This window comes from Notolepis coatsorum (assembly GCF_963971535.1).
Source record: "Notolepis coatsorum genome assembly, chromosome: 20".
Lineage (NCBI taxonomy): Eukaryota > Metazoa > Chordata > Actinopteri > Aulopiformes > Paralepididae > Notolepis > Notolepis coatsorum.
Genome location: NC_140184.1, coordinates 66451409 through 66478790, shown reverse-complemented (window position 1 = coordinate 66478790; position 27382 = coordinate 66451409). Strand labels below are relative to the sequence as shown.

Below are 27382 nucleotides of genomic sequence, written 5' to 3'. Positions count from 1 at the left end.
AGGGCGGTTGCAATGCAGGCTCAGCCCATTAGAGTCCACTGGGCGACTGGAGTGAAGTTCAGCTAATGTTCCGGGACATCCAGGAAGCCTGCAGGGAGGACAGCTAGAGAGCAGCTAGAAAGCCAATGGAACAAGTACAAATAAATAGATAAATAAGTGAATGGCATGAGAGGAGAGGAGGGAACAGCATGTCCATTCTCACGTAGCAAACGCTTGTTTATTTATGGAGTCTGAAGGCCCGGGCTGAGGCCAGCTGGATGCGGGGTGGAGTGGGTGACGGAGGGGGCGGCGTTTGGGGAGTACACCCCCAGCCTCTCCATCTGTGGGCCCAGCTCCCCGGCTTTCATTAAGTGTCATTACCGGGGCTTTCAGAGCGCTGGCCGGGCTGAGACCTGACTTTCACTCCATAGATATGTGTGTGCATGCATATGGATGGACTCCTGATCTCTCTTATCCACCACTGAGGAGAAGGAATTAGGCCAGCCAGAGGCGGTGCATCCATATCTGCCTTTAACGGCGAGGATGGAGCTATTACTTCAAATGAAGGACAGTATTCATGGCTGATTTGCTGTCATGAATATGTCATGGAGGATATCGACAGAGTGTTTTCACACGCACAAAAAAAGTGTCTCGTGATTATATATACCACAGTACATATGGTTATTGTTATAAAATGAATTTATGCCCGTCAAATAAATTCCAGCACGTGTTTATCTGTAAAGACATGTATTTCCAGCGCCATGTTTATCTGTAAAGACATGACATTTCCAGCGCCGTGTTTTTCTGTAAAGACATGTATTTCCAGCGCCGTGTTTTTCTGTAAAGACATGTATTTCCAGCGCCGTGTTTTTCTGTAAAGACATGTATTTCCAGCGCCGTGTTTTTGTAAAGACATGTATTTCCAGCGCTGTGTTTTTCCGTAAAGACATGTATTTCCAGCGCTGTGTTTATCTGTAAAGACATGTATTTCCAGCGCTGTGTTTTTCTGTAAAGACATGTATTTCCAGTGCTGTGTTGTTCATTAGCAGTTTCCTCTTCCAGTTCCCTTCCTCTGCAAAGGTCCCCTGCTTGATGGGGGGGCTTGTTCTGTTTATTTGTATATCAGAGAATGAAATATTCATATTCTATGCTTTTCCAAGCAGAAGTTACCTAGATTCAGCGTAAATGGTTCTTCGGATTAGATTTTCACAGCAGATTGCGGTTATTAAGGGGTGCGGCAGACCCCTCTGAGTAGTCATCTTCCTGGGAGGCAATCTATTTCTCTTTCACACAGCCAGAGCGCCAGACCAGGCTCTTAATGCACTGGAGCAGAAGTGCTTTGGTCCGCAACCTTTCACGCCTTCAGCTCTCCTTCCTGTGATTGAATAGTTAATAACTATGACTGGCCTTTGAAAGCCTGTGTGGCGTGGGTCTTTCTGAAGCGTTTCTCTGTCTCTCTCTCTGTCTGTCTGCCATACCTGCCTATTGCTCTCTATCTCTCTGTCTGTCTGTCGATCTGTCTGCGTGTCTACTTGCCCCAGATGCCACCTCTCCTCTCCAACCAGCACCTATTACTTTCAGCTTTGTCTCTTGTCTGACTTCCTGCCTCAATACAGCTGTCTCTCCTCGTCTGTACAATCTTATGGTCTAGGGATTCATTATCTTCATTCCCCCCCCCCCTTTTTTCCATCTTTTCCTCTATACAGTCACCCAAACAGAAACAGACACCCACACACCTCATTAGTGCACCCCACGTCCACAGCTGTGGCAGAATGTGACCCTGTCTAATTGTGTGCCGTGCTCATTTGTTTTCCTGCATGATGTGGCGATTGCTTGTTTCTTCTCCTCGGGGCTCCCGTCTCAACATTTAAATGATTGACTCATTTCATTCACTGCACATTTTCCCCTGCGTTACTTGATAAGCTCATTTCCCTCGTCCACGTACCGGCCCCTCCTATTCCCACGCTAAAAAAAAGTTACAACGTTACAGAGGTGGGATTATTATTCATACTCGTGATTGTTTCTTCTGCTAATTATCCGCGTTGTGAAAATAGTTTCGTGTCCGCGGGTTTTGTTGTGTTTATTCCGGTGGAATTAAACGGCACAAAAGGCCAGACGTTAACGACGGCAGAGGAGCCGGTCGTGTGCGTGAGGCGGGCGGAACATGGTCGACATGGAGCTTAAGAGGGAGGTTGGCCAACAACGAGCAGAACATTTGCATTTGGTTAGAATTTGCATTAATTTAGAGGGAACCTGTTTACGAAAAGAGCCATCAAACCCTTTGGTCCAATCAGGTAATGAGGAAGGCTGTGTGTTGACATGGAACTGAGCATAACTGAAGAAACAGACTCCTCAATGTCAGTTTCAGTATTTAATATCAGACAAAGATGAAGACACCCTGAAACAGACCAAGACAGCAAACTCAGCTGACAACTTATAACATGAATACATAATAACACTATGGTAACACATAAATATTAGGGCTGTCAAAATTAATGCTTTCACTTTGAAGATTAATTAAAATTATTTAAAGCATTAAAATAAATGAATCTAGATTAATCTGTGAAAAATCTTCAATCTTAGCGCTGCGGATATAAGAAAGAGGTCTAGCTGAGTCAATGTTGATGGTTTTGTTGAACATTTGTATTTCACAGGAGAGAAACTATTCAAAGAAAGCTATTAAAATAGTCTTTGAATCTAAATATACTTTTTTTGTGTTGATTTTACATTAATTCCATGATTTTACTCAAGTAAATATCTGTTACAAGCTTCGGTTTTAAGTAGAAAAATGCTATTTTTAATCTAGATTAATTACAGAAATTTTTGAGATTAATTAGTTTTTTTTTTTAATCTATTGACAGCACTAATAAATATCTATATCTATATAATGCATATATAATATAATATATAATATGTATGAACAGTAATGGTGCATTAAGCATCTCACGTGAATGAGTGAACGAACGTCTCTGCAGGAGGCAAAGTGAAGGAATGTCCGTCAAAACTAAGATGGCCGCTCAGCAATTGTTTGTTTGTTTGTTTATTTACACATATAAAAACAATTACATATATAATACAATATAATCCACAAGGGATGTGTAGGAGAATTGCCTAAAAACCCTCAAGGGGCTTGCATGTGGCATTCACCAGGAAGCAAAATTACATTATATCAAGATAAAATATAAAATCCCCCCCCCCCCCCCCCCCCCCCAAACAAACAAACACACACAAGCAGGCCTACATAGACACCGAAGAAGGCACCCATACCATACGATTTCTGGTATAGAGAAAACAATTAATGACAGGAAGAATATATAATAAAACGAAAATACAACAACAAAATACAACAAGCCATCAGACCACAGTTTGTAAAGGAAGTCCATATGGGAAATATTGGTGCTCTAGACAGGGGTTCTCAACCTTTCTGCTGCCAAGGCACCCCTGTGTCCAATAAAATATTCCAGTGCACCCCTATATACGATAAAGACTTTTCCGGTCCTGTCTTTTTTGCTACAATGATGACAAAAGTGCTTGCTTTCAAAATTAGGTCTAAATGGCGTTTCAGGTCTAAATGGCTTAGTACTGTTGACATTACACTGCTTGTAGTAAATCAAATAGCATTTGATTTTGGTATCTGTTACAGCTGCACTGTTTTCCATTAAAATTGCATATTTGGATAACTGTGACCATTTCTCAAAAACAGAAAATCATGTATTTCTTTTAAATACAGAAAAGGATCACCAAGTTACCATTTCTCAAAAAATATAAATAAATACAGAAGATAAGCACTCGTTCACTCAGTGGACATTTCTAGCTCAATGCGAGGTCTGCTGCTGCTGGCTAATAATACTGTCAATACGTGGGGAGATCTTTGACAAAGCAACACGCATGTCATCCTCAAGGCTCAACTTGGCCCTATATTTTGTTTTCAGAGCTGTCATGGATGAAAAGCCAGCTTCACACAGATATGTGGTGCTGAATGGTATCAACACCTTAACTGCTGCATCATGAGATACTTGGTACTCAGCACCACACTCGGACCAACATGTTTCCAGGGGCACTTCACTGAAACCAGCTCTCTGGGTGGTATCAGATGAGATTTCAATGAGTTCTTCCAAGAGTTTGGATTGAGATGTGTCAGGAAGCTTTGTCTCAATGTTGTCTGTAAAGGGGTTCTTTATCCAGAACTTGGTGATCCTTTTCTGTGTTTTATTAAATAATGATTTTCAGGGTGGTGCACGGCCGTCCCGGGTTCGACTCCCGGACCCGGCGACCTTTGCCGAATGTCTTCCACCATATCTCTCTCCCATCCTTCCTCTCTGCCGGACTTGTCCAATAAACAAATGAAAAAGCTACCAAAACATATAAAAATAAATTATGATTTTCAGTTTTTGAGAAATGGTCAATGTGGTATTTTCATGGAAAACAGTGCAGCTGCAACATATAGCACTTTAGTGGTCATTTTCTTTAATCATATAATATATATTTTTTTTTTATAAATCTCAAGGCACCCCTGGCAGCTCTCTGAGGCACCCTAGTGTGCCTAGGCACCCCTGTTGAGAACCGCTGATCTATGGGGTTCGAGGTTGATAGTTCTGTATGCATTCTTTTTAATAACTCTTGTTATTCGGGAGTACTATACCACAAAACGTAACGTTATTGACAAATATTGAAACAGTTAGTTTCTCTTCCCTATTGTTAGCATGCAGCAACAATTAGATCTGAAATTAGTTTCAAAAGCGTGCACATAAAAAAAAATAAAAAAAGTAGAGTAGATTACAGTAGATTTCATTATCTGTTCTTATGCACGCCTGGTGATACTAAATCCAAATTGAACTCGGCCATCTGAAAGATAATGTGTATAGGCCTATATATAAATGTGCGAATTGGCTATAATAAGCAAATTTAGAAGCCTGCTGTTCTATTTTCTATAATAATATTTCAAATGACATATGGTCCGGATGGGAGAATGCAGTACTGTATCTACAGAACCTTCTGTTTAATCATCTTCCCTTTGTTAATTTCCTTAGATCTTTTGTAAGCGGATCTCAAGAAGGTACTGATTAAGATCAGTGGCAGGTTTTAATGTTTAGTCTTTATTTAGCAAGTGGTTATTCACTGTCAAAGAGGCAAAGAAAAATCATAATTCATATTCTCCTTTGTCACAATTTAAGCAAGCCTAGTAATAGACACAATATTTCTGACACTGGGAATACATTCACTGAGGTCCAACACTATTGAAAGAGTTGTGATGGTTTTAGGAGTTTGTGGAGTTCCCCTGGGTAGGCATAGCAACAAAGCGTTGTTGAGTTGTTTTTTGTTTTAATTTCTTATTTTTGTGTGGTGTTGCGGCTAGAGCAGTTGTCTCGGGTACACTTCAGAGCTGTCAGGAGAAGTAACCAGCTTGCTGGGGGCGTAACTGCGCTACTGAGTTAAAAATAATTGTCCAAATATGTATGATATCTAACAAACTATCAAACATCTATCAAGCAATCTGTCATCAGGTGGAAGGAGACAGGGAAGAGAAAGCCAATGATGAAAGTGTAACGAGCCCAAGTGAATAAGACCTGACAAAGGGCCAAACCAAACAGCGATTAAGGTGGAAGGTAGGACTGTGTGACACATGTGAAAAGTGAGAGAATTGAAGTAGGAATTAAGAAGGCGCTAGAAAGTATAAAGGAGAACCAGGAGGAAGGTTAGGCATCACCTCAACAGGAGATGCATATAAGCAGAAGGCTAAGTTGTTCTGTTCAAAGGAGTTTGGACAGATAGCTTAGTGGGAAACAGAAAGCTAGGTTTTTTTCAAGATTCAATCGTTTTATTTCAATAAATCAAACCACGTCGTCGTACTGAAGTGGGAAGACGAGAAAGACCGTAAGACTCCTGAACCATTTAAATACTTACCATTCTGCCATTAAAATAAAATACATCTTGGAGGAGTCCTCAGTCAACTTTCTGGATACGGTTACATACAAAGGCCCACAGTTCATCCAAACGGGCCGATTAGACACAAAGGTGTATTTCAAAGAAACAGACACACATGCACTTTTATTTAAATCCAGTTATCATCCAAAACATACATACAAGGGTATTGTGAAATCCCAGCTCCTCCGCTTCCACAGGATCTGCACACAGGAAGGCAGCTAACGGGAGGCAATAAAGACCCTATTTTCAGCCCTAAAAAACAGGGGGTACTCACGCCATTTTCTTCGAACAAGCCTCAGGTCCTTTTTGGAAAAGAAACAGCCGGAAACAGGAGAAATGATCCCATTAGTAACAACATGCTCTGCCTCAGGTTTAAAGTTACACAGATTGGCAAAAACTAATTTTGAAACATTCATTCAAAAACCCAGAGTGCTTAAAAATTATAGAATTATCTCAGCCCTCAAGAGAAATACAATTCTAGGTGACTACTTAGTACAAAGCCTTTTACCACCAATACAAACCACCGGTCCAAGGACGAAGTGCACGGAATTTCAGCCAAAACGGTTTGCTCAGAACAAACAGTCCAAACAGATGTTTGAAATAAGGCCTACTTTGTGGCCACAAACAAGAAATTGTGTTTATCTGATCACCTGTGCAAAAGCCCATTGCACCATGCAATATGTCGGTGAGACGCAGAACTCATTGTCAACTCGCCTAAACCAACACAGGTACAATATCCGAAAAAACAGGGAAGCAGACACATCTAGTGCAACACTTTCAGACCCATGGAACCAACCTTCTACGTATCACGGGTTTACAAAGTAATCTACTTTGGACCCACAGAGAACGAAAATACACAGAACGACAATGGATCAATAAACTACAGACACTCTTTCCGTGGGGACTCAATGAGCAGTAGACTCACATCCGATCTAGTCTAAGAGAAGGCCAGTGCTCAGCCATCCTATGCATTGGCAGCTTGTCATTGAAAGCTTGGAACCCTAACCGAATCCCAACACGCCCGCGCCTCTCTACACGGGAGAGGGAGTGAGACCTGCTGTAGTTGAGACCACGGAGAGAACTGGAAGGACAACAAATCCTATGTGAGTCCGGACCAGCCCTGGCGCGGCTCGGACCTTAAGAATCTACCCGTAGTGGCAACCCAGATATGGCACTGACCTGACACTCAAGCCTGGACCTAGCCTTGGCCCCCAGCCTTAGAATGCCTAAACCCTAACCCTAACCATAACCACCAGCCTTAGAAGGCCTAATCCTAACCAAAAGAAAGATAATTGACCCTATGACCTGGACCTGAAACCCAGCTCTAACCTTAACCACCAGCCTCAGAATGCCTAAATCCTAACCTAAATACATTTAGGTACATACGATCACTGCAATGAGCTCGGATGGCATGACTGACAAGTAAAATATGGAATACCCTATGACCTGGACCTGAAACCCAGCTCTAACCTTAACCACCAGCCTCAGAAGGCCTAAATCCTAACCCAAGGAAAGATAATTGACCCTAGGACATTGACCTGTAACCCAGCTCTAACCTTAACCATTAGCCTTAGAATGCCTAATCCTAACCATATAGAAAGATAATTGACCCTATGACCTTGACCTGGAACCCAGCTCTAACCTTAACCAATCTCCTTGGAAGGCCTAATCCTAACCTAAATACATTTCGAATCGCGTATTTCACCATGCAAATAGGGGGGATTTGACTATACAAGAAGCCACAAGTTGGTTTACATTCCCCGGTCCTCTGGCCATTGACTGGACTCAGCCCAGTGGTCGCGAAAGTGCCTTAGAATGCTCTGATTATCCCAAAACTGGTCAGGAAGATTCCTTGACTAGGATCGGATGGTCTGCGAAGAGGGTTTTTCCGATTTGTGATCGCCACTCCAAGTATCGATCGCGTTTATTGATCCAACGCTGGTTGGTCGAAGGACATATTCCACGCGGTTCTAATGGTGGGCGATCACTGCAATGAGCTCGGATGGCATGACTGACAAGTAAAATATGGAATACCCTATGACCTGGACCTGAAAGCCAGCTCTAACCTTAACCACCAGCCTCAGAAGGCCTAAATCCTAACCCAAGGAAAGATAATTGACCCTAGGACATTGACCTGGAACCCAGCTCTAACCTTAACCATTAGCCCTAGAATGCCTAATCCTTTTATAATATTTTATTTTCAGCTTTTATAGTTTCACAAACACACATCAAGACAAATCACAAACACAAAGAAAATAAAAAAAATAAATAAAAAGAACACAAACAGTATGTTGCCAGACACTGTCACATCAATGAACAAACATACACCATGTCATATGCTATACACTAAGGACGCAAGGGGCTGATTCTCTGACATATATACACATACATATATATATATACATATATATACATATAATACATATAATATGTCGATTTTTTCGACAACACTACTATAGTAGTGTTGTCGAAAAAATCGACATATCGATTCTGAATACCCAAAACTGTTTCAATACTCATTTCCCGAAATATCGACACCTAATCATTTATAAAAAAAGATAAAATAAAATAAAAGGAAGTTGCATTGTTCACTTCAATACCCGCAATAGTACAGCAGTCCACACACACACATGTGCATTCAGTTAAGTCGGAACATGACTGCAATACAAACAGTTCAGCCCGTCAGGCACATGCAACACAGACCAGTGTTTACATCTGTCTGCCTGAGAAAACACCATGCTCTGCAACAAAAAACGATTGAAGTGAGATGAACAGTTATTTCCAAATGTATGATCTAAAGATAAACAAAGGGTTTCAAAAGTGCCATATCTATCCTCTCCTACAGTACCAGAGAGAAGCTGAGGAGAACCAACCAGCAACAGAAGCAAAACCAATTATAATTTAAGATTGAACCTTTTTCCCTGTGGTATCGAAAAAGGTATCGCATCGAAGCTCGAAATTCCACTATCCTGACAACACCAATAGATAGTACAGAAAATACACAGGAGGACATTGAAAAGCACTTATGTTCTAGCTAAGCATTCCAAAAAGGGACCCCATATAATTTCAAATTTGTTCAAGGTCTCAGACCTACTGTGACGAATGCTTTCCAGCTGCAGAGAGGAGACCATCTCAGTGAGCCATCTTTTAAAATTTGGAGACGACGTGTCTTTCCATTCCTTCAGGATAATTCTTTTGGCCACAGCCATACCAAACATCAGGGCCTCCTGCTCATTGTAAGGTAATTCTGCAGTGTTAGCTGAACAGCCGAGTAAAGCTAGAAGGCAGTCTGGGGCAATCTCTCTTTTGTACGCCTTGGTATACCAGTCAAAAATGTCTACCCAGTACTTAAATAGCTTGGGACAAAACCAAAACATATGTGAAAGATTACCCTCTGCGGACATGCAACGATCACAGATAGGCGATACAGAGGGATAGATTTTATGCAGTTTGGTTTTAGAGTAATGTAGTCTGTGAATGACCTTAAACTGTATAAGTTGGACTCTGGCATTAATAGAACATTTATGTATCCTGCTAAGTCCCTCCTCCCACATCTCATCAGAGATTTCCATACTAAGCTCTGTGGACCATACATCTTTAATGTGGTCGGAGGAAGCCATAGATTGGACAGAGAAATATGAAACAAAATCAGAGATCAGGTGTTTTGAAACTGGTGATCGGCTCATGAGATTATAAAACTGGTAATCAGCAGGACATGTCTCAAAGTCTGGGATATTACTGCGGACATAATTTCTAACCTGCAGGTAACGAAAGAAGTGTGAGCTTGTAAGATTAAATTTAGACTTAAGTTCGTTAAATGAGGCAAAGTGACGATCAACATATAGATCTTTAATAGTGGCCAGTCCCTTTCCCTTCCATAATGAAAAAACAATGTCAGATTGACCAGGGGGAAAATTATGGTTATCACATATTGGAGCATATGCCGAGGTTGAAGGTACTTTGAAAACCTTTTTGATTTGACTCAATATTCTCAGTGAGTTCCGAAGGATAAAATTGTTGAGAGCCATCTTATTAATCGTATCACACTTAGAAAATAACATTGCAGGAAGAGAGCTTTTTAGGTTCACATGCGCCTCCATGTCTAGCCACCTGGGGGCGTCTATGGCTACTGTAGCATCACCTATGAAGTAATCTTGCCAGAAGGTCATGGCCCTTGCATTAGCAGCCCAGTAGTAGTGCTGGAATACCGGCAGGGCCAGCCCCCCCATATGCTTTGGCTTCTGCAAGTGTGCTTTTGAAATACGATGTGCTTTATAGCCCCAGACAAATGGCAGAAGTATAGTGTCTATCTGTTTAAAGAAAGAGGCAGTCAAAAAAATAGGCACGCTCTGAAAAAGGTAAAGGAACCTGGGGAGAACCACCATTTTTATGACATTCACACGCCCCACCAAAGACACTGGCAAAATTCTCCACCTCTCCATATTTTTCTTCAATTTTGAGACCATTTCACCAAAGTTCAGTTTAAATAGGAGTTTGGGATCCTTTGGTATAACTACTCCCAGATAGGTGAAGTGGTCATATTCTATTTTAAAGGGTAAGCTGTCAGTAAAGGAAGAGTCTAGGCTCCCTGAGATGGGCATGAACACACTTTTCTCCCAGTTAATGGAGTAACCAGAGAAAGTACCAAACTGCCTGATTAAATCTAGGAGGCATGGGACGGAGGAGGCAGGATCAGCAAGATACAGGACCACATCATCCGCATATAGCGAAATACGGCTCTCATACTTTCCCAACTTTATTCCTGTGATGTTGGGATGACTCCTGATACTGATAGCCAGGGGTTCAAGGGCTAAATTGAACAGTAAGGGACTAATACAACATCCTTGTCGGGTGCCGCGATGGAGTGGGAAGGAGTCAGATCTATCAGAATTGGTAAGAATGGAAGCTCTGGGATGAGCATACAACATTCCAATAAGAGAACGAAACCTGTCACCGAAACCAAAGCGCTGGAGGACAACATATATTTCCATTCGATCTGGTCGAATGCCTTTTCAGCGTCAAGTGATATGATCGCCGGCTTAGTGTCCTTTCTTTGGTTAGAGTACAATATGTTTAGTAATTTCCGAATATTAGAAAAAGCAAGCCTGCCAGGAATGAATCCCGTTTGGTCGGAGTGGACGAGAGATCCGACATGCTGAGCCAACCTAGTGGCCAACACCTTGGCAACTGTCTTTTGGTCAAAATTTAACAAACTTATATAGAATGCCTAATCCTAACCATATAGAAAGATAATTGACCCTATGACCTTGACCTGGAACCCAGCTCTAACCTTAACCAATCTCCTTGGAAGGCCTAATCCTAACCTAAATACATTTCGAATCGCGTATTTCACCATGCAGATAGGGGGGATTTGACTGTACAAGAAGCCACAGGTTGGTTTACATTCCCCGGTCCTCTGGCCATTGACTGGACTTAGCCCAGTGGTCGCGAAAGTGCCTTAGAATGCTCTGATTATCCCAAAACTGGTCAGGAAGATTCCTTGACTAGGATCAGATGGTCTTGCTAGAGGGTTTTTCCGATTCGTGATCGCCACTCCAAGTATCGATCGCGTTTATTGATCCAACGCTGGTTGGTCGAAGGACATATTCCACACGGTTCTAATGGTGGGCGATCACTGCAATGAGCTCGGATGGCATGACTGACAAGTAAAATATGGAATACCCTATGACCTGGACCTGAAACCCAGCTCTAACCTTAACCACCAGCCTCAGAAGGCCTAAATCCTAACCCAAGGAAAGATAATTGACCCTAGGACATTGACCTGGAACCCAGCTCTTACCTTAACCATTAGCCCTAGAATGCCTAATCCTAACCATATAGAAAGATAATTGACCCTATGACCTTGACCTGGAACCCAGCTCTAACCTTAACCAATCTCCTTGGAAGGCCTAATCCTAACCTAAATACATTTCGAATCGCGTATTTCACCATGCAGATAGGGGGGATTTGACTGTACAAGAAGCCACAGGTTGGTTTACATTCCCCGGTCCTCTGGCCATTGACTGGACTCAGCCCAGTGGTCGCGAAAGTGCCTTAGAATGCTCTGATTATCCCAAAACTGGTCAGGAAGATTCCTTGACTAGGATCAGATGGTCTTGCTAGAGGGTTTTTCCGATTCGTGATCGCCACTCCAAGTATCGATCGCGTTTATTGATCCAACGCTGGTTGGTCGAAGGACATATTCCACGCGGTTCTAATGGTGGGCGATCACTGCAATGAGCTCGGATGGCATGACTGACAAGTAAAATATGGAATACCCTATGACCTGGACCTGAAACCCAGCTCTAACCTTAACCACCAGCCTCAGAAGGCCTAAATCCTAACCCAAGGAAAGATAATTGACCCTAGGACATTGACCTGGAACCCAGCTCTAACCTTAACCATTAGCCCTAGAATGCCTAATCCTAACCATATAGAAAGATAATTGACCCTATGACCTTGACCTGGAACCCAGCTCTAACCTTAACCAATCTCCTTGGAAGGCCTAATCCTAACCTAAATACATTTCGAATCGCGTATTTCACCATGCAGATAGGGGGGATTTGACTGTACAAGAAGCCACAGGTTGGTTTACATTCCCCGGTCCTCTGGCCATTGACTGGACTCAGCCCAGTGGTCGCGAAAGTGCCTTAGAATGCTCTGATTATCCCAAAACTGGTCAGGAAGATTCCTTGACTAGGATCAGATGGTCTGCTAAGAGGGTTTTTCCGATTCGTGATCGCCACTCCAAGTATCGATCGCGTTTATTGATCCAACGCTGGTTGGTCGAAGGACATATTCCACGCGGTTCTAATGGTGGGCGATCACTGCAATGAGCTCGGATGGCATGACTGACAAGTAAAATATGGAATACCCTATGACCTGGACCTGAAACCCAGCTCTAACCTTAACCACCAGCCTCAGAAGGCCTAAATCCTAACCCAAGGAAAGATAATTGACCCTAGGACATTGACCTGGAACCCAGCTCTAACCTTAACCATTAGCCCTAGAATGCCTAATCCTAACCATATAGAAAGATAATTGACCCTATGACCTTGACCTGGAACCCAGCTCTAACCTTAACCAATCTCCTTGGAAGGCCTAATCCTAACCTAAATACATTTTGAATCGCGTATTTCACCATGCAGATAGGGGGGATTTGACTGTACAAGAAGCCACAGGTTGGTTTACATTCCCCGGTCCTCTGGCCATTGACTAGCCTCAGCCCAGTGGTCGCGAAAGTGCCTTAGAATGCTCTGATTATCCCAAAACTGGTCAGGAAGATTCCTTGACTAGGATCGGATGGTCTGCTAAGAGGGTTTTTCCGATTCGTGATCGCCACTCCAAGTATCGATCGCGTTTATTGATCCAACGCTGGTTGGTCGAAGGACATATTCCACGCGGTTCTAATGGTGGGCGATCACTGCAATGAGCTCGGATGGCATGACTGACAAGTAAAATATGGAATACCCTATGACCTGGACCTGAAACCCAGCTCTAACCTTAACCACCAGCCTCAGAAGGCCTAAATCCTAACCCAAGGAAAGATAATTGACCCTAGGACATTGACCAGGGCCCTCATGCATCAACGTGGACTTTGAACTTGACCTACTTCCACACGTAAGCACGGAATGTAGAACTAGCGTACGCACAGGGAAGTCGGCATTCATCACACGTGCGTACGCAGGCTCTATGGTCCTCCGTGTTGATGAATACCACTTTGTTCTACCGTCAATGCTCGTGCATGATTATCCATATATGGTCATGAAAATGAGGAAACACCCCCCATGGGATGTGAAATAATGGACCGACCCGAGCGGGACTCCGAGAAACTCCACGGAGAATTCACTGCTGTCGAACCAAGAAGACACTATCGCGTATTGTGGGATAAATAAAAGGCGGATTTGTAAACGGTGATGTCAGATATCAACGGCTCCCTAAGACCATTGCTGCAATTCTGCCTGGACAGCTCAAAATACTAATAAAGACCGTTCGTTGACCACTGTTTGGCGTTGGTTGTGTGTCATTATAACCGTGCTTGTAATATGAATGCCTTTATTAGTTGTGTTCGATTGGCTATATGATTTTTAGATGCATCTATTTTGTTGTCGGCTAATAAAGACCGCGCTGGAATATGACTGCCTTTTCCCGTGTTGTTTGATTAATACCCCATGGATTAGAGTTCTCCTCAATTTTATTCCAAATCGCGATGGATCTCCCGTCAATTTTCTACCTGCTGCATATGATTTCTAGAGGCATACTACAATCTATTTTGACGTCAGTATTGGGTAGCCTATATAAACAATATAATACGAGAGCATATACAAGAACAATGAATCTCACTGCATGTATGATAGCCTGCCTTTCAATACATGAACTTGAATCCCATCATATACATAGTCTGTCCACTATAGTGTCATTGCAATGCGTTTTCTATTCTTTCTTATACAGTAAAAAGGGGGAAGAACACTATATTAATATGACTTGTATTCTGCTTACAGCTTCGAAGTTCCACTTGTTTCGTTTAACGTAAAGCCTTTTAAATATAATCAAAACGTTCCCGTGTTTCTGCGGTCTGCGCAGAATAATAACGAGTTGAGCTTTATGATTTATGATGAATTGAAAATGGGGGACCCTGATGTAAACAAGACGAAAGTTGGTCTGCATCCCCAATTAACAATTGTATGTACTGAGCTGTACTGTACTGTACCCATTCTGCAATCTGTTAATAAACTTTTCAATCAATCAATTAATCAAGCTACGCGGAGCGCAGTCAGTCAGTAGCCTACACCCCGTATATTCCGATAACGCTATATAAACCATGCTGCATTCATTCTGAGAGAAAGATCTATTATTCCAAATGCTATTTATAGGGTTTTGACCATAATTACACTACTGTTGCTATTTTACAATGAACTATAATGAACTACGGTTCGTACAGAACGTGCCAGTGTTATTATGCACAGAAGCTCATTTCCTTGTTGTAATAATATATTCTACCACTGGGCGCTAGGTACGCCAGGTCTGAAAAGTGCGTAGATGTACGCACAAAGTCAAGTTCAAGTTGAAGTTGATGAATCCCACTCTTTGCTTAGAAATGATCGTACGCACGGGGTAAGCACAGATCTGTGCGTAGAACACGTTGATGCATGAGGGCCCTGGAACCCAGCTCTAACCTTAACCATTAGCCCTAGAATGCCTAATCCTAACCATATAGAAAGATAATTGACCCTATGACCTTGACCTGGAACCCAGCTCTAACCTTAACCAATCTCCTTGGAAGGCCTAATCCTAACCTAAATACATTTCGAATCGCGTATTTCACCATGCAGATAGGGGGGATTTGACTGTACAAGAAGCCACAGGTTGGTTTACATTCCCCGGTCCTCTGGCCATTGACTAGCCTCAGCCCAGTGGTCGCGAAAGTGCCTTAGAATGCTCTGATTATCCCAAAACTGGTCAGGAAGATTCCTTGACTAGGATCGGATGGTCTGCTAAGAGGGTTTTTCCGATTCGTGATCGCCACTCCAAGTATCGATCGCGTTTATTGATCCAACGCTGGTTGGTCGAAGGACATATTCCACGCGGTTCTAATGGTGGGCGATCACTGCAATGAGCTCGGATGGCATGACTGACAAGTAAAATATGGAATACCCTATGACCTGGACCTGAAACCCAGCTCTAACCTTAACCACCAGCCTCAGAAGGCCTAAATCCTAACCCAAGGAAAGATAATTGACCCTAGGACATTGACCTGGAACCCAGCTCTAACCTTAACCATTAGCCCTAGAATGCCTAATCCTAACCATATAGAAAGATAATTGACCCTATGACCTTGACCTGGAACCCAGCTCTAACCTTAACCAATCTCCTTGGAAGGCCTAATCCTAACCTAAATACATTTCGAATCGCGTATTTCACCATGCAGATAGGGGGGATTTGACTGTACAAGAAGCCACAGGTTGGTTTACATTCCCCGGTCCTCTGGCCATTGACTGGACTCAGCCCAGTGGTCGCGAAAGTGCCTTAGAATGCTCTGATTATCCCAAAACTGGTCAGGAAGATTCCTTGACTAGGATCAGATGGTCTGCTAAGAGGGTTTTTCCGATTCGTGATCGCCACTCCAAGTATCGATCGCGTTTATTGATCCAACGCTGGTTGGTCGAAGGACATATTCCACGCGGTTCTAATGGTGGGCGATCACTGCAATGAGCTCGGATGGCATGACTGACAAGTAAAATATGGAATACCCTATGACCTGGACCTGAAACCCAGCTCTAACCTTAACCACCAGCCTCAGAAGGCCTAAATCCTAACCCAAGGAAAGATAATTGACCCTAGGACATTGACCTGGAACCCAGCTCTAACCTTAACCATTAGCCCTAGAATGCCTAATCCTAACCATATAGAAAGATAATTGACCCTATGACCTTGACCTGGAACCCAGCTCTAACCTTAACCAATCTCCTTGGAAGGCCTAATCCTAACCTAAATACATTTTGAATCGCGTATTTCACCATGCAGATAGGGGGGATTTGACTGTACAAGAAGCCACAGGTTGGTTTACATTCCCCGGTCCTCTGGCCATTGACTAGCCTCAGCCCAGTGGTCGCGAAAGTGCCTTAGAATGCTCTGATTATCCCAAAACTGGTCAGGAAGATTCCTTGACTAGGATCGGATGGTCTGCTAAGAGGGTTTTTCCGATTCGTGATCGCCACTCCAAGTATCGATCGCGTTTATTGATCCAACGCTGGTTGGTCGAAGGACATATTCCACGCGGTTCTAATGGTGGGCGATCACTGCAATGAGCTCGGATGGCATGACTGACAAGTAAAATATGGAATACCCTATGACCTGGACCTGAAACCCAGCTCTAACCTTAACCACCAGCCTCAGAAGGCCTAAATCCTAACCCAAGGAAAGATAATTGACCCTAGGACATTGACCAGGGCCCTCATGCATCAACGTGGACTTTGAACTTGACCTACTTCCACACGTAAGCACGGAATGTAGAACTAGCGTACGCACAGGGAAGTCGGCATTCATCACACGTGCGTACGCAGGCTCTATGGTCCTCCGTGTTGATGAATACCACTTTGTTCTACCGTCAATGCTCGTGCATGATTATCCATATATGGTCATGAAAATGAGGAAACACCCCCCATGGGATGTGAAATAATGGACCGACCCGAGCGGGACTCCGAGAAACTCCACGGAGAATTCACTGCTGTCGAACCAAGAAGACACTATCGCGTATTGTGGGATAAATAAAAGGCGGATTTGTAAACGGTGATGTCAGATATCAACGGCTCCCTAAGACCATTGCTGCAATTCTGCCTGGACAGCTCAAAATACTAATAAAGACCGTTCGTTGACCACTGTTTGGCGTTGGTTGTGTGTCATTATAACCGTGCTTGTAATATGAATGCCTTTATTAGTTGTGTTCGATTGGCTATATGATTTTTAGATGCATCTATTTTGTTGTCGGCTAATAAAGACCGCGCTGGAATATGACTGCCTTTTCCCGTGTTGTTTGATTAATACCCCATGGATTAGAGTTCTCCTCAATTTTATTCCAAATCGCGATGGATCTCCCGTCAATTTTCTACCTGCTGCATATGATTTCTAGAGGCATACTACAATCTATTTTGACGTCAGTATTGGGTAGCCTATATAAACAATATAATACGAGAGCATATACAAGAACAATGAATCTCACTGCATGTATGATAGCCTGCCTTTCAATACATGAACTTGAATCCCATCATATACATAGTCTGTCCACTATAGTGTCATTGCAATGCGTTTTCTATTCTTTCTTATACAGTAAAAAGGGGGAAGAACACTATATTAATATGACTTGTATTCTGCTTACAGCTTCGAAGTTCCACTTGTTTCGTTTAACGTAAAGCCTTTTAAATATAATCAAAACGTTCCCGTGTTTCTGCGGTCTGCGCAGAATAATAACGAGTTGAGCTTTATGATTTATGATGAATTGAAAATGGGGGACCCTGATGTAAACAAGACGAAAGTTGGTCTGCATCCCCAATTAACAATTGTATGTACTGAGCTGTACTGTACTGTACCCATTCTGCAATCTGTTAATAAACTTTTCAATCAATCAATCAATCAAGCTACGCGGAGCGCAGTCAGTCAGTAGCCTACACCCCGTATATTCCGATAACGCTATATAAACCATGCTGCATTCATTCTGAGAGAAAGATCTATTATTCCAAATGCTATTTATAGGGTTTTGACCATAATTACACTACTGTTGCTATTTTACAATGAACTATAATGAACTACGGTTCGTACAGAACGTGCCAGTGTTATTATGCACAGAAGCTCATTTCCTTGTTGTAATAATATATTCTACCACTGGGCGCTAGGTACGCCAGGTCTGAAAAGTGCGTAGATGTACGCACAAAGTCAAGTTCAAGTTGAAGTTGATGAATCCCACTCTTTGCTTAGAAATGATCGTACGCACGGGGTAAGCACAGATCTGTGCGTAGAACACGTTGATGCATGAGGGCCCTGGAACCCAGCTCTAACCTTAACCATTAGCCCTAGAATGCCTAATCCTAACCATATAGAAAGATAATTGACCCTATGACCTTGACCTGGAACCCAGCTCTAACCTTAACCAATCTCCTTGGAAGGCCTAATCCTAACCTAAATACATTTCGAATCGCGTATTTCACCATGCAGATAGGGGGGATTTGACTGTACAAGAAGCCACAGGTTGGTTTACATTCCCCGGTCCTCTGGCCATTGACTAGCCTCAGCCCAGTGGTCGCGAAAGTGCCTTAGAATGCTCTGATTATCCCAAAACTGGTCAGGAAGATTCCTTGACTAGGATCGGATGGTCTGCTAAGAGGGTTTTTCCGATTCGTGATCGCCACTCCAAGTATCGATCGCGTTTATTGATCCAACGCTGGTTGGTCGAAGGACATATTCCACGCGGTTCTAATGGTGGGCGATCACTGCAATGAGCTCGGATGGCATGACTGACAAGTAAAATATGGAATACCCTATGACCTGGACCTGAAACCCAGCTCTAACCTTAACCACCAGCCTCAGAAGGCCTAAATCCTAACCCAAGGAAAGATAATTGACCCTAGGACATTGACCTGGAACCCAGCTCTAACCTTAACCATTAGCCCTAGAATGCCTAATCCTAACCATATAGAAAGATAATTGACCCTATGACCTTGACCTGGAACCCAGCTCTAACCTTAACCAATCTCCTTGGAAGGCCTAATCCTAACCTAAATACATTTCGAATCGCGTATTTCACCATGCAGATAGGGGGGATTTGACTGTACAAGAAGCCACAGGTTGGTTTACATTCCCCGGTCCTCTGGCCATTGACTGGACTCAGCCCAGTGGTCGCGAAAGTGCCTTAGAATGCTCTGATTATCCCAAAACTGGTCAGGAAGATTCCTTGACTAGGATCAGATGGTCTTGCTAGAGGGTTTTTCCGATTTGTGATCGCCACTCCAAGAATCGATCGCGTTTATTGATCCAACGCTGGTTGGTCGAAGGACATATTCCACGCGGTTCTAATGGTGGGCGATCACTGCAATGAGCTCGGATGGCATGACTGACAAGTAAAATATGGAATACCCTATGACCTGGACCTGAAACCCAGCTCTAACCTTAACCACCAGCCTCAGAAGGCCTAAATCCTAACCCAAGGAAAGATAATTGACCCTAGGACATTGACCTGGAACCCAGCTCTTACCTTAACCATTAGCCCTAGAATGCCTAATCCTAACCATATAGAAAGATAATTGACCCTATGACCTTGACCTGGAACCCAGCTCTAACCTTAACCAATCTCCTTGGAAGGCCTAATCCTAACCTAAATACATTTCGAATCGCGTATTTCACCATGCAGATAGGGGGGATTTGACTGTACAAGAAGCCACAGGTTGGTTTACATTCCCCGGTCCTCTGGCCATTGACTGGACTCAGCCCAGTGGTCGCGAAAGTGCCTTAGAATGCTCTGATTATCCCAAAACTGGTCAGGAAGATTCCTTGACTAGGATCAGATGGTCATGCTAGAGGGTTTTTCCGATTTGTGATCGCCACTCCAAGTATCGATCGCGTTTATTGATCCAACGCTGGTTGGTCGAAGGACATATTCCACGCGGTTCTAATGGTGGGCGATCACTGCAATGAGCTCGGATGGCATGACTGACAAGTAAAATATGGAATACCCTATGACCTGGACCTGAAACCCAGCTCTAACCTTAACCACCAGCCTCAGAAGGCCTAAATCCTAACCCAAGGAAAGATAATTGACCCTAGGACATTGACCTGGAACCCAGCTCTTACCTTAACCATTAGCCCTAGAATGCCTAATCCTAACCATATAGAAAGATAATTGACTCTATGACCTTGACCTGGAACCCAGCTCTAACCTTAACCAATCTCCTTGGAAGGCCTAATCCTAACCTAAATACATTTCGAATCGCATATTTCACCATGCAGATAGGGGGGATTTGACTGTACAAGAAGCCACAGGTTGGTTTACATTCCCCGGTCCTCTGGCCATTGACTGGACTCAGCCCAGTGGTCGCGAAAGTGCCTTAGAATGCTCTGATTATCCCAAAACTGGTCAGGAAGATTCCTTGACTAGGATCGGATGGTCTGCTAAGAGGGTTTTTCCGATTCGTGATCGCCACTCCAAGTATCGATCGCGTTTATTGATCCAACGCTGGTTGGTCGAAGGACATATTCCACGCGGTTCTAATGGTGGGCGATCACTGCAATGAGCTCGGATGGCATGACTGACAAGTAAAATATGGAATACCCTATGACCTGGACCTGAAACCCAGCTCTAACCTTAACCACCAGCCTCAGAAGGCCTAAATCCTAACCCAAGGAAAGATAATTGACCCTAGGACATTGACCAGGGCCCTCATGCATCAACGTGGACTTTGAACTTGACCTACTTCCACACGTAAGCACGGAATGTAGAACTAGCGTACGCACAGGGAAGTCGGCATTCATCACACGTGCGTACGCAGGCTCTATGGTCCTCCGTGTTGATGAATACCACTTTGTTCTACCGTCAATGCTCGTGCATGATTATCCATATATGGTCATGAAAATGAGGAAACACCCCCCATGGGATGTGAAATAATGGACCGACCCGAGCGGGACTCCGAGAAACTCCACGGAGAATTCACTGCTGTCGAACCAAGAAGACACTATCGCGTATTGTGGGATAAATAAAAGGCGGATTTGTAAACGGTGATGTCAGATATCAACGGCTCCCTAAGACCATTGCTGCAATTCTGCCTGGACAGCTCAAAATACTAATAAAGACCGTTCGTTGACCACTGTTTGGCGTTGGTTGTGTGTCATTATAACCGTGCTTGTAATATGAATGCCTTTATTAGTTGTGTTCGATTGGCTATATGATTTTTAGATGCATCTATTTTGTTGTCGGCTAATAAAGACCGCGCTGGAATATGACTGCCTTTTCCCGTGTTGTTTGATTAATACCCCATGGATTAGAGTTCTCCTCAATTTTATTCCAAATCGCGATGGATCTCCCGTCAATTTTCTACCTGCTGCATATGATTTCTAGAGGCATACTACAATCTATTTTGACGTCAGTATTGGGTAGCCTATATAAACAATATAATACGAGAGCATATACAAGAACAATGAATCTCACTGCATGTATGATAGCCTGCCTTTCAATACATGAACTTGAATCCCATCATATACATAGTCTGTCCACTATAGTGTCATTGCAATGCGTTTTCTATTCTTTCTTATACAGTAAAAAGGGGGAAGAACACTATATTAATATGACTTGTATTCTGCTTACAGCTTCGAAGTTCCACTTGTTTCGTTTAACGTAAAGCCTTTTAAATATAATCAAAACGTTCCCGTGTTTCTGCGGTCTGCGCAGAATAATAACGAGTTGAGCTTTATGATTTATGATGAATTGAAAATGGGGGACCCTGATGTAAACAAGACGAAAGTTGGTCTGCATCCCCAATTAACAATTGTATGTACTGAGCTGTACTGTACTGTACCCATTCTGCAATCTGTTAATAAACTTTTCAATCAATCAATCAATCAAGCTACGCGGAGCGCAGTCAGTCAGTAGCCTACACCCCGTATATTCCGATAACGCTATATAAACCATGCTGCATTCATTCTGAGAGAAAGATCTATTATTCCAAATGCTATTTATAGGGTTTTGACCATAATTACACTACTGTTGCTATTTTACAATGAACTATAATGAACTACGGTTCGTACAGAACGTGCCAGTGTTATTATGCACAGAAGCTCATTTCCTTGTTGTAATAATATATTCTACCACTGGGCGCTAGGTACGCCAGGTCTGAAAAGTGCGTAGATGTACGCACAAAGTCAAGTTCAAGTTGAAGTTGATGAATCCCACTCTTTGCTTAGAAATGATCGTACGCACGGGGTAAGCACAGATCTGTGCGTAGAACACGTTGATGCATGAGGGCCCTGGAACCCAGCTCTAACCTTAACCATTAGCCCTAGAATGCCTAATCCTAACCATATAGAAAGATAATTGACCCTATGACCTTGACCTGGAACCCAGCTCTAACCTTAACCAATCTCCTTGGAAGGCCTAATCCTAACCTAAATACATTTCGAATCGCGTATTTCACCATGCAGATAGGGGGGATTTGACTGTACAAGAAGCCACAGGTTGGTTTACATTCCCCGGTCCTCTGGCCATTGACTAGCCTCAGCCCAGTGGTCGCGAAAGTGCCTTAGAATGCTCTGATTATCCCAAAACTGGTCAGGAAGATTCCTTGACTAGGATCGGATGGTCTGCTAAGAGGGTTTTTCCGATTCGTGATCGCCACTCCAAGTATCGATCGCGTTTATTGATCCAACGCTGGTTGGTCGAAGGACATATTCCACGCGGTTCTAATGGTGGGCGATCACTGCAATGAGCTCGGATGGCATGACTGACAAGTAAAATATGGAATACCCTATGACCTGGACCTGAAACCCAGCTCTAACCTTAACCACCAGCCTCAGAAGGCCTAAATCCTAACCCAAGGAAAGATAATTGACCCTAGGACATTGACCTGGAACCCAGCTCTAACCTTAACCATTAGCCCTAGAATGCCTAATCCTAACCATATAGAAAGATAATTGACCCTATGACCTTGACCTGGAACCCAGCTCTAACCTTAACCAATCTCCTTGGAAGGCCTAATCCTAACCTAAATACATTTCGAATCGCGTATTTCACCATGCAGATAGGGGGGATTTGACTGTACAAGAAGCCACAGGTTGGTTTACATTCCCCGGTCCTCTGGCCATTGACTGGACTCAGCCCAGTGGTCGCGAAAGTGCCTTAGAATGCTCTGATTATCCCAAAACTGGTCAGGAAGATTCCTTGACTAGGATCAGATGGTCTTGCTAGAGGGTTTTTCCGATTCGTGATCGCCACTCCAAGAATCGATCGCGTTTATTGATCCAACGCTGGTTGGTCGAAGGACATATTCCACGCGGTTCTAATGGTGGGCGATCACTGCAATGAGCTCGGATGGCATGACTGACAAGTAAAATATGGAATACCCTATGACCTGGACCTGAAACCCAGCTCTAACCTTAACCACCAGCCTCAGAAGGCCTAAATCCTAACCCAAGGAAAGATAATTGACCCTAGGACATTGACCTGGAACCCAGCTCTTACCTTAACCATTAGCCCTAGAATGCCTAATCCTAACCATATAGAAAGATAATTGACCCTATGACCTTGACCTGGAACCCAGCTCTAACCTTAACCAATCTCCTTGGAAGGCCTAATCCTAACCTAAATACATTTCGAATCGCGTATTTCACCATGCAGATAGGGGGGATTTGACTGTACAAGAAGCCACAGGTTGGTTTACATTCCCCGGTCCTCTGGCCATTGACTGGACTCAGCCCAGTGGTCGCGAAAGTGCCTTAGAATGCTCTGATTATCCCAAAACTGGTCAGGAAGATTCCTTGACTAGGATCAGATGGTCATGCTAGAGGGTTTTTCCGATTTGTGATCGCCACTCCAAGTATCGATCGCGTTTATTGATCCAACGCTGGTTGGTCGAAGGACATATTCCACGCGGTTCTAATGGTGGGCGATCACTGCAATGAGCTCGGATGGCATGACTGACAAGTAAAATATGGAATACCCTATGACCTGGACCTGAAACCCAGCTCTAACCTTAACCACCAGCCTCAGAAGGCCTAAATCCTAACCCAAGGAAAGATAATTGACCCTAGGACATTGACCTGGAACCCAGCTCTTACCTTAACCATTAGCCCTAGAATGCCTAATCCTAACCATATAGAAAGATAATTGACTCTATGACCTTGACCTGGAACCCAGCTCTAACCTTAACCAATCTCCTTGGAAGGCCTAATCCTAACCTAAATACATTTCGAATCGCATATTTCACCATGCAGATAGGGGGGATTTGACTGTACAAGAAGCCACAGGTTGGTTTACATTCCCCGGTCCTCTGGCCATTGACTGGACTCAGCCCAGTGGTCGCGAAAGTGCCTTAGAATGCTCTGATTATCCCAAAACTGGTCAGGAAGATTCCTTGACTAGGATCGGATGGTCTGCTAAGAGGGTTTTTTCCGATTCGTGATCGCCACTCCAAGTATCGATCGCGTTTATTGATCCAACGCTGGTTGGTCGAAGGACATATTCCACGCGGTTCTAATGGTGGGCGATCACTGCAATGAGCTCGGATGGCATGACTGACAAGTAAAATATGGAATACCCTATGACCTGGACCTGAAACCCAGCTCTAACATTAACCACCAGCCTCAGAAGGCCTAAATCCTAACCCAAGGAAAGATAATTGACCCTAGGACATTCATGATGTCCCACTGGAACTTGGAGCCAGGGAAACTTGATTTAAAAAAAAAAAAAATCCTGCATTGTCTGATGTGAATGAGACCTTAACACTCACTGACCTCACAATTCCTGGAAAGGGTCCAGCTCAACTGACAAAGTTCAGAGTTGTGTTTTGGTTTGTTTACAAGCAAAAGACCAAAAGATTAAGAGAGACTGCCTCACCTTCTTGCTCTTCGCCTTGTCCTTGATGATGATTTCATCGTCCACATTGGACTTCTCCTCCTCCTCCTGCTCCCCTGGGAACTGGGGAGGGTATCCATACAGCTCCATCTCTCTCTTCAGTTTGTTGGAACAGGCCTGGGCGGATGAGGGCGCGGGGGAAATTGGACGGTAGAAAGACCCGTAGCTCTATGACAGTGTAACTACGTGGTTTGTGTTCCGCATTATGGTCTGAAAGGAGAAACTCACCTTGATGGGCATTCCTGTGCAGTGAAGCCCAAAGGGGAAAAGGCACTGCTTCCCTCTCATACGCTACAGTATATAACCAGACCTTGTGTCATATTCACTCAGTAACTACAGTATATAACCAGACCTGGTGCCATATTCCCTCAGTAACTACAGTATATAACCAGACCTGGTGCCATATTCACTCAGTAACTACAGTATATAACCAGACCTGGTGCCATATTCACTCAGTAACTACAGTATATAACCAGACCTGGTGCCATATTCACTCAGTAACTACAGTATATAACCAGACCTGGTGTCATATTCACTCAGTAACTACAGTATATAACCAGACCTGGTGCCATATTCACTCAGTAACTACAGTATATAACCAGACCTGGTGCCATATTCACTCAGTAACTACAGTATATAACCAGACCTGGTGTCATATTCACTCAGTAACTACAGTAGATAACCAGACCTGGTGCCATATTCACTCAGTAACTACAGTATATAACCAGACCTGGTGTCATATTCACTCAGTAACTACAGTATATAACCAGACCTGGTGCCATATTCACTCAGTAACTACAGTATATAACCAGACCTGGTGCCATATTCACTCAGTAACTACAGTATATAACCAGACCTGGTGCCATATTCACTCAGTAACTACAGTATATAACCAGACCTGGTGCCATATTCACTCAGTAACTACAGTATATAACCAGACCTGGTGTCATATTCACACAGTAACTACAGTATATAACCAGACCACTTTAACCACTTTACTGACATGGGACAAAAAAAAAATTACGGTATGGTATTTAGACAATTTTGTGGGCAATATAGAACAGCTGACAGATTAGATTACATTAATGAAGCTTCGTCACACCCAGCTAGGACAGATTCTCTCTGCTAACTACTGATTGGAATTTCCTGTCTCATATTTTGTTTAATTTGTTGCATTGATTTGTTCCATAAAATGCAAACAGTTCACCATTAGGGCCTGATTTGAGAGGATGAATACAGGACGTGAATATTGGCCAAAACATTTTGAAATACATATAGTGCAAGATGAGATTTGTTGATTGAAGGCACAAGTCAAAGAAGCATAGTGGGTCTAATTATGATGCGTATGCCCTGTGTATAAGCAGTTTGTTATTAAAATGACCCAAAAAAAAGTATTAAAATGACAAAAAAAGTACTTGAAATGTATTTTATTGGGAATTGCAGGAACGGCAGGGGTCCCTGAGGGGGGGGGGGGGGCGCGGGTGGTCAGGTCTACGTACAACTGGATGCCACAGTCTCTTCACTTCTTCGTAAAGCATCATGAACTGGAGGAGTGGGGGGGGGGTTAGGGTTATTACCTGATTTACACACTAGCACCGTCCACCACTGTACTAATAAGAATATATTGACACTCATGGTACTAAAAGTGCTGTGGATAAACATGTTTTCCTCTCACCTCCCGGAAGTCGATCCTGTTGTTGTGATACATGAGATATGGAAATTGAGCCAGTAGGGTACGGGCCCTCTCGGATGAGACTGGCATTGTAAGTGTGTCGAACATCTGCCACACGTCTGACTGAAACCTGCCCGTTCACATCCGCTCTGTGGAATTGATAATATAATAAATTAAAATGACAAAAAAAAGTATTTGAAATGTATTTGATTTGATTTGATAAAGAAGAAGAGCTCATTTACACCCGTAGTCCCTAAACAGGAGACATAAAAACTCTTTCAATATTGGGAGGGGGGTCCAGGAATTGCAGGAACGGCAGGGGTCCCATCCTCCAGACACTGCCTCTTCTACCCAGGAAGTATGTTTTGACCTGGGTAGATCATTTGCATGACTCTTTCGTACATCAGCGTGAACTGGAGGAGAGGGGGGGGGGTTAGGGTTATTACCTGATTTTTTTTTCTCCATTTTCTTGCAGACTATAAATACACACTAGCACCGTCCACCACTGTACTAATAAGAATATATTGACTCATGGCACTAAAAGTGCTCTGGATAAACATGTCTTCCTCTCACCTCCATGTAGGTGATCATGGTCCCATTTACGGGACCTGGAAGGGCAGGAGGGCCTTGCAATGCAAAGATGAGTTGGTTGCGGGTTACTGGACGGCTCAGGTCTACCATCATCTCATAAAAGTCAT

General features: G+C 43.3%; 1 protein-coding gene across 1 annotated transcript in view; it reads right to left on the bottom strand.

The window, feature by feature from the left end:
• The window catches only part of LOC311246897 (pre-mRNA-splicing factor ATP-dependent RNA helicase PRP16-like), a gene marked incomplete at its 5' end in the record, with an annotated part of 131674 nt that extends 106422 nt beyond the window's left edge, over nucleotides 1-25252 (bottom strand). The window contains 2 exons of the mRNA XM_084337138.1: nucleotides 24995-25129; nucleotides 25241-25252. Coding sequence (XP_084193264.1) covers nucleotides 24995-25129; nucleotides 25241-25252 — 147 coding nt within the window. The remainder of the gene's footprint in view (nucleotides 1-24994; nucleotides 25130-25240) is intronic.
• Between the last annotated feature and the right edge of the window lie 2130 nt (nucleotides 25253-27382).